This window comes from Branchiostoma lanceolatum, chromosome 15 (assembly GCF_035083965.1).
Source record: "Branchiostoma lanceolatum isolate klBraLanc5 chromosome 15, klBraLanc5.hap2, whole genome shotgun sequence".
In the NCBI taxonomy this organism is placed as follows: Eukaryota; Metazoa; Chordata; class Leptocardii; order Amphioxiformes; family Branchiostomatidae; genus Branchiostoma; species Branchiostoma lanceolatum.
In genome coordinates this window covers 18,286,560-18,300,862 of record NC_089736.1, presented here as the reverse complement: position 1 = coordinate 18,300,862, position 14,303 = coordinate 18,286,560, and the positions used below count along the sequence as shown (strand labels likewise).

Below are 14,303 nucleotides of genomic sequence, written 5' to 3'. Positions count from 1 at the left end.
CTTAGAACAAGGCAGGTAATGATTCACATAACCTTGAATGATAAATAAATAGATAACTCTAAAACTTATCTATTGGGTTCATGACCAAAACAAATAAAGTCCATAATTTGAAACTTCACTGCTGGCATCAAGTTCAACATTTTTACAGGCATTTCTTTTCTTTTTACCCAAACTCTCTGTCTACAAATAATCCAAAATACTTTAATATCCTTAAAATTCTTGCTCAATAGTATCAAAAATGATCTGTTTGTGCCGGCCCACTCAAATATCTTCGGTTCCTTCGAAACGCGCAGTTCAAATTTCGCGCGTCAGGACCGCGTGGCGCGGCCATCCAATGACAGGCCAACCGCATGGAGAAAGCTTTGTGATTCGCCGCAGTGCATTATAGACAGCAGCAGAATGAAAGTAGCACCATAACAACGGGTATCATTTCAAAATGAGCTTTGAAATGATACCGGTGACAAAAGGAAAATTTGATGTTTTTGGGAATAAAACTCCACTTGAATTGATTCATCGATTTCTGATCGTAAAAATCATCGCTGAACAGGTGTAAAAATGACCACAGGAAAATGGCCTTTCATTCTGCTGCGGTCTATTTTTCATAAACATCATGGCCGCCATCGGGCACAGCGAGCGCCAGGCGAGCGCTCACTTTCATTGACAAATTTCTGGGGTTTTGAAACATTTTACAAATGAAACAAATACACCACAAAGGAGAGAAACTTAATCCTTTTTATTTCTATGGGTAACTTTGCCACTAGGAACGGATAGTTATTGTACCGCGGGTGTGGGAACATGATAGAAAATTCACCGACGATATTCGCGGTAGCGTTGGAATACCTAGATATTTTCGGCTTACCGCTTAGTTCTGCAGCCATTATCCTGGCGTAAGTCTTATTTTTTGATTGTTGCACCGTGCGACCGTGATTTTAAATCTAGTCGCATTCTCAAAAAACTGGTCGCATACATGTTGTATGCGAGTCGCACTCACGAGCGCTGATCAGTTTCATTTAAATTGTGTTGATTGTTTTGTTATTGCTCAGCAATTAGCAAAATTAGGATAAGTGCCCACCCCCTTGAGAGGGGGCGGTACAAAAAGCTACCTGTGTACGAACGAACTTGTAAATACTGCAAGTCAAGCACGGTGGAAGACGAAACACATTTTATTTCAAGTTGCCCCTTCTACGTTCAAGAAAGAAGGGCGCTGTTTGAAGAGGTCACCAAATTTCATCCTAATTTCTCCATGTTAACAGACAAAAGGAAAACTACTCTCCTCTTAACATCACAAAACCCACATATTTTAGAAAAAGTGGGATCTTTCGTCTTCCATTGTCTCGGAAAAAGAAGTCAAACCCAAATAAGATAGAATTAAGTGCTAGTATTTAGACTAGAAATTAAAGTTACTTGCTGTATTGTTATATATTGTCTGTCCGTTCTTTCATGTTACATGTACTTGCAATTAGCCTACGGGCAAGAACTTGCAATAAACTAATCAGTTATTAAGCCATCTTTTCTCTTTGAATTCTACCATGAAAGGGATAGACATGTGCTGTAAAGTTTCCAATAGCGTACGCACTTTTTAAGACCTTTTAAGTCGCAAGCAGGTATTCCAGGTGGAGGCCAAACTCGGGGTGCGTATGTTACAGAAGGTGCCGCTTAAAAACGTTCACCCTCACATAGAGCAACCCCCTTGCATAGAGTTTGGAATACTGTCACGGGATCCATGGTTAGATAGTTAAACAAGACATGTTTTTATCATCATATGTAGAAGACCAGAATAACAAAAGAACGCCAGGATGGATTGTTTTGATATTTGGTATGTTGTAATTGGTAGGTCTTGGTGAGACCTGAAAATGATTAGATTTTGGGCCCCCTAGTGGCTTGTTACGGTACTGCAGGGGAACTTCCTGTTTTGATATCTCATGTTCTGGACATGCCATGGTACTGATTTTTGAGTGGTAGATTGGACAGAGAGTAAGTGGTATAGAATTGGGTCCCCTGGTGGCTTTTTCTGGAACTGCAGGAGCAGGTTTTGCTTTAGACTCAGAGTGACGACCACGCACTTCCGGCAGATTACCGGGTCATGACTCTACCCCTGGTCGGATTTGAACTCCAACCCGGAACCTTGAGTGATGATCTACATGATTAGATACTGATTATGCAAATCAGTATCCAATTTGCATAATTAATGAGGAAAGTTTATACATCAGCCAAATTCCATAATAGGACTCTCAAACATGTCACATAAATTATGTACCTGAGGAAGAGAGAAATATGAATAGATATCAACTATGCAAATGAAGACCTCATTTGCATAATTAATGAGAAAATACTTGAACTCAAGATGGGCTTGATGGATGGTCATGATTTTTGGTATGTATATAGCTTATGTGATTCGTTGTATGATAAGACAACAATTATGCAAATTTGATTCTAATTTGCATAATTGATGAGGTAATTTTAACAACTTGCTGTAATCCATGATATGACTATTAAGATATGTGACATTTTTAACTGAGAAAGAGAGGAATGTTGATAGATAGAAATATGCAAATGAGGACCTAATTTGCATAATCAATGAGACACATCTATTATACAATACTTGTAAATGACGGCAATTTCATACTTTTTCATACATAACATTTGGAAGTTATGCGAATGTCAACATCATTGAATCAAATTATGCTAATAAAGACCTCATTTGCATAATTGATGATAAATGGGAGCATAACCTTCTTTGCTAAGCTCATACTTTGGACAACTTCTGTTATTTGGGTGGAGAAGACGATCAACTGGTATGATTTATAATTGATGAGAAACACTCCTAATGCGTCAGTCATTAAGGTTAAAATCATTTGGCGAAGGTATGAGGTCGTGGAACTCTAGTTGTAAATGTGTGATGTTCTGCAGAGGTCACTGGCTCCCCATACACGATGGCTACTGACGACATATGTGAGACCAGCAAAGACTTGCCAGGACCGTCCGGGCCACAGTCCACACGTTAGTACATCTTATTACATGCAAGGAGTGAAGTTCTTTAGACACAGCCAATTTCATCTGCTGACATTTCGATGGACTGATTACCACCTTCCACAGGGCAATTATAAACTGACAGGTTCTCCTTTGTACTACAGCTACATCAGGGGTGCCTTAGCATCCACACAGATGTTTATGATAAACGCAGGAATCCCTATGCAAAAACATGCAAGTCTTATGAAAAATGTGAAAAGGCACAAATCTTATGGGAAATGCACAGATTTTATGAAAAAAGCCATAATGCAAACAGCTGCTGGAATTTCTTGTTTAATATGCTACTATTTTTCAACAGCCAACTCTTAATTCTCACCATGCCAGGAAATCTACTAGTAGGTACCGTGAATTTGGAAAAAAGTACTTGTCATATTTCACAGGATCTTGCAGTTTGTCCAGTCAGGAAAGTGTGAAGCAGTGGCTGAAGTCTGTGGACCGAGATGCAGAGTCACCGTAGTAAGTACACTCCTCAGGGAGCTCAGTATTATCACATCTGCAGGACATGTTTCCACTTGATCAGCTCGACAACGAGTCAACTTGAAATGACACAGGGTTGGTGGTATTGAGTGGTAAACTCATACTGACGATGCCGGGCCCGTAAAAGTTTCACTGACTGGCTGGCAACTGTGGTAACGTTACATGAATATGGTAACGTCGTGAGGCACTGACTTCGAATATCTGCAGAGCCGAGCCATGTTTGTTTTCATCAAGGCCATTTGAATATCTAAATCTCCTTGTTTTCATCATGAGTGCTGATTAAGAAGTTTATGCAGGTTAACCAATTTTTGGCCAAGAAAATTAAACAACGGCTACGTTCAATGCAAGGTCACCGAATAGTGCCACGGTTTTTACATAAACACATATACATACAACGATCGTCATGCAAAATTTATTGTTTTTACCCTGAGACATAAAGGTATGCAAAACACACAAAATGTGGGACTTGAGAATTTTATGCGATGCGATTAAACTACAAAATCACGGTAAAAATACGCTAATAACCGTCAACAATATGATCTGTTCCCGCACTGGTATGTTATTAACTCGTAACGTACAAACGCTTTCTGCCCACCAGTCAGCGCGTGCGCCGAATACCCCGGATATAAACAACAACAATCGCTCGTATTGCTTGCTTTTTAAAAGATCTTTTTAAAAAAACACGAATACTCAGGGGTCAGAACAAATGACTGTGCGGTTCAAAACATATGTATATCTGGAATAACGAGGAAGATTGTCTGCGTATTTTTAGGATTACATGTACATGCGGTATTGTGCAGAGTGCAGAGTCAGTATGCTCGGCAACTGCGAGACTATTTTGGGTATAGTTTTGTGTCAATTTTTGCGATCATGATAACCAGCGATTTGTGTGAAACAAAGTCTTTGCCGTCTTTGGTGCACCTAGCAATCGGTCGTCAATGTCAACATGAATTGGATTGAAAAGCAACACGTGGCGTATTAAAACGGCCGCTAAGGTGCCACGCGCCTACATCGCGCATGGCATCGGTAAAAACTTACGCACGGCAAAAATTTCATCAGCAGAGTGGAATTGAAGTTATTGTCACGAAAGTCATCCTTTTCCTTAATTAAAATCTACTCAAGATTGCATCATATATGACTTTTAAATAATGGATTTTAAAAAATCCTTTACTTTTACATGAATTGCAGATGTCACAAAAATAGGAAATGTAAGTAAACGTTACTGAAGGCCATCGCGAGCAGGAACAACTACTACAGGCTCTTGTTCTTCCCTCGCACCATCAAAGAGTGGAACAAACTTGAGCCTAGTGTGGCGGAGACGGGTCCCTCTCCCAAAGTTCACCTGTTTGTGCAGCTATGTGCTGTTCTTTGGAAAGGGTGCAGGAGAAGAAACATGGTATAGAGTTGCGTTGAAAGAGAGTAAAGGAGAGGTCTTATGTATACAATTGAATGAAACAACTTTACATTGAAAGGTGTGCGCCGTGCTATTGAATAAATCAACCCTTACAATGTTTTACTTGTGCTTTCGGGATGGATGCAAACAGAACACGGACACTGTAACCACAGAAGATTTCATGTCGCCATATTACGGATACTAGCACAGATGTTGCTAATTAGATATGCAAAGAAGTTTCTAATTGGAATGATTCATATGAATTCATTATCTGCTATTTTTAGATTATTTATGTTGTTGCAGAAATTCCTCATTTATTTTGCAAATAGTGTTCAAATTCTCAAGATGTGTGTCTGATAATATTCACCTTCATCATAACAGTACATGTGTCACTAGCATAGATATTCTATCATTTGTCACCAATGAATTATGATATTCAAATTCATTCGTCCCTTCTTGACTTATGATGTGTCATGGGCTTATCCTGTGCCAACGCCTCAAGTAAATAAAACATCTACATGTATCCTTCCTGGTATAGAAATGTAAAGATAGACCATGCGAAGGTGAACATTCTGCATTTGCTCGCAAATGTTGCCCCTCTAGTTTTCTGTTAAATTTCTGCCCTGAGTGTTGAGGCGAGATGAGTTATGTATCATTTGTCCATCTGACAAAGCTCTGCAAATTTTAAACCTAATTTCTTGACGTTCTGATGCTGAAAGCGATATTCTGTTCAGTGAGAAATAAAACTAATACATATTCTGTATTGAGTATGTTTCATGTTTATACTCTTGCTCTTAATCGTCTATAAACGCTCAAACCACAATATTTCGAAAACTAGAACTTGAATAGCTTGAATATTAGCAAACCAGTTGATCAGCACTGCACCTTTAAAGTTTGTAATTTTGTGCCATGCCGATATGAAATAAATTATCTTATTGGAAACAAGAGCTTCTAAAAAAAGCTGGACATTCGACCTCATTGTGGTGGGGATGAATTGAAGTATAGTTTGTAAAAAGAACTAAATTGCACAAGTGCAGTGTTAAGTTTTATTCAGTTTTGTGAAGTTTGGTATGAAATAACTGTTTTCAAAGTCAGCTTCAAGAAAGCTTTTTAAAAAAGCTGACTGGGGCGCATTATATTTGGAAGAAATGAAATGAAAGTCTCTGCATAAAATATGCCAATGAGACTCATTAGCATAATGTATGTGGTGCATTCACCTTTCCTAAAGTCACCTACAAATCAAATATGACATCTCTAGCATTTATCGTAAGAGAAATACAATTTGCATAAATTATGAAAAAGAAGAAGAAAAAGATGAAGAACACGCAAGCAAAAACAATATATTTCCTCCTTATATAAAAAGTAAAAAAGTAAATAAATAAATAAAAAAACAGAAAAAGAAAACGTATCGCATACTAGGGTACGAACCGGCGACCTTCCAGTCTCCACCAGGCCTATTTTCTCTACGTGCTACCAAGTGAGCTACGGGGACACACTTGTCTTCGCATGGATTTTTAAAGATATATATATATTAAGGTTTAAATCTCATTACACGGCACAATATTTTGGTCACCTTTTTGTCCATTTTCTTAACAAAATCAGCTCCTTTTGTGTAATTTTGTGGTAATATAAATTATGTAATATGGCCATTTATGAGGATCTGATAGGGCATATGTACAAGCACGGATGCCGGCGGAAATGCCCAAATATATGCATGTGGAACGGCTTTTCGGAAGTGCAGTACCATGCTGTGCCCCTGCCCCCTGCTGCATATATTAAACAGTAATGCATTGCGACATATCCCAGTGTTGTAGAAGCGAGACATTTTTAACAATGCATGTCCATAACAAAACATAAACTTTTATAGGAAAACTTTATATTGTTTAACCACATCGTTTGCATTGTTAAATATTAATCTAAATTGTAATACTTTGCAACCGTTCAGCATTTTCTATGTTGGGCCCACAGAAGAAAGTGTACATGCCGTGCCATCCTGTTTGGCCGGTATAAATGTTGAACCTTCTTGGTTGAACCATGCACGCGCCCGGCGCCCGGCGCCCGGCATCAGATCGGTCTCAAGGACACGAATGGCGGTCGTATGTCAAAAAAGGGGTACAAAACTACTACAGTAACAGTAACTGTAAACGCAACATGAGCAACAATTGGGGAATGCCTGACACCTGATATTCCATGTGCCATGTTTGGGCAACTCGTTGGGCAACGTTTGAATGACGTGTATAGTATCGATATCAATAACACAATATGTTAGCCAGACTGTTTCTCGTTTGCAGTGTTCGTCGCATTTTTAAAAAACTTTATTTGAAGATAATCAATCCCAATATATAATGAACACTCTCCATTTTAATTCCTGACTTCCATTTCAATTCCGGACTGACCTCCCATATCTCAGCAACCTTACATCTACTTGGGCTAATATTGTAAACTATAGGTAAAAATGATGTAAGAAATACGTAGCAGCCATCGGTGACCCCCTGCGGATTAGCCCAAATCTGCAGAAATCTGCAGATTTCTGTGACCTTGAGCCAGAAATCTGCAGAAATCTGGGACTTGAGCCAGAAATCTACAGAAATCTGGGACTTGAGCCAGAAATCTGCAGAAATCTGGACTTGAGCCAGAAATCTGGCTCAAGATCCAGATTTCTGCTGATTTCTGGCTCAAGGTCACAGAAATCTGCAGATTTCTGCAGATTTGGGCTAATCCGCAGGGGGTCATCGATGGCTGCTGCGTATTTCTTACATCATTTTTAGATATGCTATAAATTGTCATTTCAGTCCAGGAGAAGATTCAGTGGCGGTGGACGAAACACTGACAGACACAGCCGTACATGATGGGGTGATGGAGTACCCTTGCCGTAAGGATTTGTCCTGTATTTCACTGCTCCTGATGTTTCATGTCTTCTCTTCCCCTTGCCGTCGTAGTCAAATGAATTCAATTAATATTTGGGCCAAAAGACCTGAAATCTGAGCAGATACCCTGGACATTTAGGCAATTTTTCGATAAAATATTTATTTCACACATTGACATGAAACATGGATGAAATAAAAAGTTCCTTGTGTCTGTTTGCTGCTGGTGGGACGTGAGCCTGGTCAGGAGACGGACGGAGGATCTCTGCTTCTCTTTGTCCTCCTGGCTGTGTACACGGACATGTACATGTACATGTATGTCGGCTAATGTTCTCTCCTGCATGGATGCAAATTTATACTCTCTCCTCTCGCTAACATTTCCAGTTACCACAGCCTGCATAATAATATTGACGTGTAGGAATACAAGCAAGTAAGCAAGCACATTGCAAGCACTGACCAGACAGAAAGTGGATAGTACCCTGTGAATGACTATGGTAGTCAACAACTAGACAGAAATCACGGCTCCAGACCTTCCAGTCTCGACATAAACAAGCAAGCAAGACAGAAATGCAATAAAAAAGCAATCTATTTTATTTATAATTGGCAAGGACATTTGGAAAAGTCAATTTTAGACTGGGCAGATCTTGAAATAGTCTGGGGGGGGGGGGGTAATTCTGGAATTGGCCATTTAGTATGGGAGTTTTGGAAGAGAATGATTTATGATTTATAATTTCTGGGTGCAAGAACAGAGTTTCCATTGGAAGAATCCATTTTTGCAAGGGGGGTATGTGCAGTGAAACATGCTGCATGTGTGTGTGTGTGACTCTGTGTGTGTGTGTGTTTGTGTGTGTGTGTGTGTGTGTGTGTGTGTTTGTGTGTGTGTGTTTGTGATCTTTTCTAATTGTTGGTTTTCAGGTGGAAAAATCAGTAGAGGAGATAGCACAGAGGATGACCTCACTCTTGGTTCAGAGGCTCAGCTGTTGGACCCTCCAGTCACCACTACATCTGCAGGGTGATGTCCCAAACCATTCTGTATTACGCCTTTATATTGGATCTGTTGCTTTTATAATAGCAATTCAATGTCATACATCCTTTGAAAATGAACACTTCAAGTAGTTGGACTTGTGTGTCAATGCTATGAATGATCCCAAGGCTTGGGCCATATTTAGTTGAGCAACCAGGATTTATTGATAGTGGGGGGGGGGGGGGGACATAAAGCCAGCGGCCCCATGTATGAGGGAGCTGAAGTCCACTACATTTAGATTGAAATAAGGGGTATTAACAGGCTGCTCAGTCACACATCATTATGGAATGCTCATTTATTCCAACATGCTTTACCTAATTGAATTTATATCTTTTTATAGGACATATCAGGGTAAGTGATATGTGGAAAGCGTGAATGAGTCTTTTGGGAATAGTCCAATTATTATAATCATTATAGTTATACTATGATTATATAGAATTATTTATATCAATTTAAGGATTATATATGATTATATATAACACATTTACTACACTTTTAACCTTTATATATAATTCTATATAATCCTTGCCAAGACTATTATACTGAATGTGTCCTTTTTGCTCATGCCCCACGCAGGATCCCTCATGCCTCCGCAGTGTTTGCCGGGACACGCTGCTACTGGCTGTCCAACCATGCCAGGATGAGCAGACAAGCCAGACTCATGCAGATGGGAGAGAGTTTTGAGAGCTTTGCCACCGACACTTCCACACAGACATCACAGTCTAGGTACAGATAACTACTTCAACAGGACTGCCCACATTCATGTCACTGGAAATACCCAACACACATGTGCGGTGTAGTGGCTGAATTATTGGAAACATGGGAAATATTTATTAGTTCTTGTGTAAAGAAGACAGTGAATGGTCTGTTATTATTTCCTGCTAGGGTGTACATGTATTTGATACGGTAGTTTGATGAACCTGTCTGTGAAGAATTGTGGGGGGCTTTTTAAATCTCGTTCTAGCGCTTTACCTGAAAGAACAGTACTCAAGATGTGAGCAAAGTAGCTAACATACTACAGTGAATATTAGCATGAAAGCTCATCTGTGCATCCATGACGAAGTTTGAGTCCTCCCATGTCTCTCATCGTTGCACAAAACGTGTGAGAGCCACTCTGGATAGGACGTCTTTGAAATTGTCTGGGCGATACTCGCTGGCCGCCACGAGTCTCTCGTACAACACTGATAATCCACAATTATGCCCCCAGTTTTCTTGTGAACTTTGATGCTGACATATATTGTGGTAGTACATAACGAGTATTGCGGGTATGCGACAAGCCGGCACAATACTGGCCTTTTGCGGCAATATAAGTCATCAAGTTCCAGAGTTCCATCGAGCCTCGGAGGAGCTGATTTTTTTATTTTTTTAAAACAGGCGAAAATCAATACGACGCGGATGTCATCAATAAGATTAAGATGGTGTGGCCTTACCTTTAGTCACCATGGGTAGACTAATCATGTTGCATCCATTTCTCCAGCAGTAGCATTGAGGGACTTCTTCAGTCTCGTAAGTGTGACCCTGAGGAGCTGCTGCTCAGCCTGGGGTTCGGAGGAGGTCGTGACGAGAACCGTAGCCTGCGTGTACCAGACAGGTTCCTGCAGCAGCAGTCCCGCTGTGGGGGGGTGGACCTGGCACAGTTAATGGTCAGGGAGATGGCGCCGGACACAACCTACCAAGGATGGGCAGGTCTGTCTATTTAACACTACATGGTGGAGACCAGAGTCAATGTGATTTTTTATACATGACACCACAAGTATAGTGTTAGTGTATGATGTTATTGTAAACCACCCAGACATGGATCAAGTAGCTGTGTGTTTCCTAAGGTTGACACTGATTTTGTCTGTTTATCTTGAAGGAGTCTTTGACCGTCCTGTGTCAACCTTGTATCATCGTCGTATGTCAACTGGCAGCATTCCTGCATACAATCAATATGGAACATATGACCCAGAATTGTATAGGAGAACGACCAAGTCCAAATGGAATCATTGTCAACCGTTAACAGATCACAGGAAGGATATGACTGCTGATAGTTCCCATGACCCACTGAGGAGGTCAGTAACAGTGAGTAGTAACAACACGGTCACCCAACCGTCCAGTACTGGTGCTAGCATTGCTGATGTCACGGGTGAAGTGGAGGACTCAGCGGTCCAAATGTTGCAGCAACACAGTGGGACAGTGTTGCCGACGTCGACCAAAGCACAACAACATCGGGCCAAAAGAGCATTGCTAGTCAAGCAGAGAAGTGCAGAGTCTTTTAGTTTGGAAAAAGGCAGAAAATTGTTAACTGAAGAAAGTGAAGCAAAGCGTGGTGACAGCAGAGGGAAGATGAGAAAGAGATCTCTGTCCATGCCCCACATTCAGTGTATCCTAGAACCTGTCAAAGAGGAGTCACCACACAGCAGTTTGGAAAACACACTTCACTCCAAGGAACTGTCTGCAATGTTGCAGCATGCACGTGAGCAGGAATTCTCACAAGGCCTGGCAGAAAATCTAGGGAAAATCTGTTCTAGTTCAGCTGATACTGAAGACAATAGATGGACAAGTAGTCCACCGCCCAGTGAGGGGGTCTCTGGAGTCAGTCCAGTGACACAGAGTAGGGACCTCCAGGATGTAGATATGCCACAGCTGCAGTTCACCATGGACAAGCTAGGGGGAGGTGCAATAGAAGAGAAGCCTGAAACCAGTGAAAGGATAGCCTTTGTAATATCTCCAGATGCTGCAGGTGTACAAGGTCTATTGCCAAAGAGGAAAGCATGTAGGCTTTTAAAGGTTTGTGTGAGAATGGTGATTTCTGATAAATGACTTTACTACTACTGTCTGTATCTTTTCAGGTATGTACTTCAATCTGCATTTTATAGTAACTATAATGTGCATAGTAGTGCAGCCAATGCTTTTTTGGTACCATTTTCTGTGCCGTTGGGATCTGCATCTCAGATAAGGGAACATTTTGTCCAATTTTTTCCCTTTTCAAGATTGATATAATTGTTGTACAAACTTGAGCATGACTTGCTTTCCCATTTTATATACAAGAATGTAGAAAAGTTACTTAATACTAGGATAATTTTGCCCAAATGACTGAGTATAGCCTGCGCATACAGCAGTTTGCACATACGCATACATCAGCATATTGCGGATTAGTTACAAATTTCATTTTGATGTTTGCTGTGTTATTGTCCTTGCTTTACTTGAGTATTGTGTTCTTGGCTTCTGTGATGCTGCTATTCCCAGTGTACACAATGTAGCATTGCCATCAAGCCTCAGAACTGTTATTTTGTCTGTTCAGACTGGAAAGGTTGCAATCATCAAGGCGGCCATCTCTTAGTGCTTGGTTTGAAATGTGATACCAGGGTTGACCCAGGACACGATGTTTCCAACAGGTGCCAAACGTGGACGCAGAGTCCCCACCAGAGGAGCTGCAGTTGCCCAGAGACAGACTGACGTCCACCCCTGATGACAAGTCTGTGTCTCAGGGTCTGCCTGTACCACAGCCACACTCAGCCTTACCACAGGAGTCCTTCGAAATGGAAGAGGTAAAGTCAGAATGTAGGGGATAAAGTGGGTGAGAAATCACAAGATCATGATTAAGGGAGACAACTGCCATCTCATCTTGATATGTTAAAGATTCCTGACCGCCGTGTCCTTCTTCAGATTGGCAGCACTGATGTGATCCCGGAGGAAGGGGCGTGGCCTCAGGGGTCCTCCACCCTGTCCTGTAGCCATGGCAACCTGCCCCACCAGAACAGCACTCAGTCTGACAGTAGTGGGTTTGCTGATGACAGCCACATGGGGTCAGATACACCCAGTCTCATGGAGACATTTAAGGTGAGCTCTCATTGAAAACTGTACTTTTACAATATATCGTCATATAGCCCTCCCTGAACGAATGCTTTAGAAGTAGGTCATCAGTTTCGTAAGTTAAACACAGACAGACATACAAACATAGAATTTAAATCTAGGAGGGTATTGTAAATGTAAAAATTTTCTTGGTGGTTCAATGTTAGTGGGTTTCGAGCGGGACCTCTTCTCCGCAAACTTAAAACCACCGTGAAAATACTTGTTCTGTCTTAAAAGTCCAGTATGATAGAAGATCATTCTTAGAAAGATGCATCGACTGTGATAATTTTGTGTTCTAAGAAAATAAGGACCTTAATTACAATAGATATTTCACTATGCTTCGTCCTTCCCTGTAATCCATAATCCTTCTATAATTGAACTTGCACTTTCTAATGTACTGTAGATGTGGACCTCATTCTGCAATAGGAGGGAAAGGAGGTTTTCCCAGTGTTTTAAGTTCCCTGTTGAAACAATTCTGTAGTACAGTACAGTACATACTTACTGTAGTACAGTACAGTACATACGGTAGTACAGTACAGTACATACTTACTGTAGTACAGTACAGTACATACTTACTGTAGTGCAGTACATACTTACTGTAGTACAGTACAGTACATACTTACTGTAGTACAGTACAGTACATACTTACTGTAGTACAGTACAGTACATACTTACTGTAGTACAGTACAGTACATACGGTAGTACAGTACAGTACATACTTACTGTAGTACAGTACAGTACATACTTACTGTAGTACAGTACAGTACATACTTACTGTAGTGCAGTACATACTTACTGTAGTACAGTACAGTACATACTTACTGTAGTACAGTACAGTACATACTTACTGTAGTACAGTACAGTACATACTTACTGTAGTACAGTACAGTACATACTTACTGTAATGCAGTAGAAACATATTCACGGTGTCATGATGTTGCGATGGTACCTGAAAAAACGTGAAAATAAAACCATGGCAAACATTTAGAAATCTGTCATTGACTTGCTCCCATTCTCTTAAAGCATAGCAAGGACTCTGTGAATAACTTAGTCTGTTGTGACATACAACTTGACTGAAGGATGTGCATACTGAACTATAATTTAAAGCAATATGTGGACATGTATAATGTGGCACTTTGTTGTTATAAAAAAAGTCAGCTTTCAGGAAGTCAATGAAGAATCAAGTGTTTATGACACCATTGACACCAAAGTATACAGTTCAGGGCTTGATTAGAGCTGTGCGCCCAATTTTTGACTCTGGGTGCACCAGTGCACCTAATATATACATTGATATTTTTGTAGGTTATAGGGTGGAGGTACTATATAGAACACAGTATATAACGTAACCATACCAATTATCGTCCAATTTATTAAAAACGTATCTATCTTCAAATTTCGCAGACAGAGCCAAATGTTTAACCCATGGGAAAAAATATCAGCTCTTCTGAAAAAAAAATGTATAGTCTGTAAGTTTTTCTCCGCCTGTGCGGCCGTGCGAGCATGTATTTATACTGAGGTCTATGATGAAGAATTGTGCTAGGGTTACCAATAGTATTATCGTCCACTTCAGTTTTTCTCCTTCTAGTGCTATGCTGTCTTGAAGAACTGATCTTTCCCTCCAACAGTTGAACATTTGGCTCTGACTGCAGTTTTCGTTACAAGGAAAATGGCATTTTGAACA

The 14,303-nt window shown here is 40.4% G+C and overlaps 1 protein-coding gene across 4 annotated transcripts in view; it reads left to right on the top strand.

Annotated features, from left to right (window-relative positions):
* Positions 1-14,303, top strand: part of LOC136420562 (uncharacterized) — a 53,075-nt gene that overhangs the window by 15,744 nt on the left and 23,028 nt on the right. For 2 of the 4 annotated variants that reach the window (XM_066407527.1, XM_066407529.1), the window contains exons 3-11: positions 2,911-3,000; positions 3,411-3,486; positions 7,693-7,772; positions 8,680-8,776; positions 9,365-9,514; positions 10,266-10,474; positions 10,644-11,557; positions 12,166-12,318; positions 12,437-12,610. In XM_066407527.1, coding sequence (XP_066263624.1) covers positions 2,911-3,000; positions 3,411-3,486; positions 7,693-7,772; positions 8,680-8,776; positions 9,365-9,514; positions 10,266-10,474; positions 10,644-11,557; positions 12,166-12,318; positions 12,437-12,610 — 1,943 coding nt within the window. The remainder of the gene's footprint in view (positions 1-2,910; positions 3,001-3,410; positions 3,487-7,692; positions 7,773-8,679; positions 8,777-9,364; positions 9,515-10,265; positions 10,475-10,643; positions 11,558-12,165; positions 12,319-12,436; positions 12,611-14,303) is intronic. The other 2 variants (XM_066407528.1, XM_066407530.1) reach the window with 2 other exon arrangements.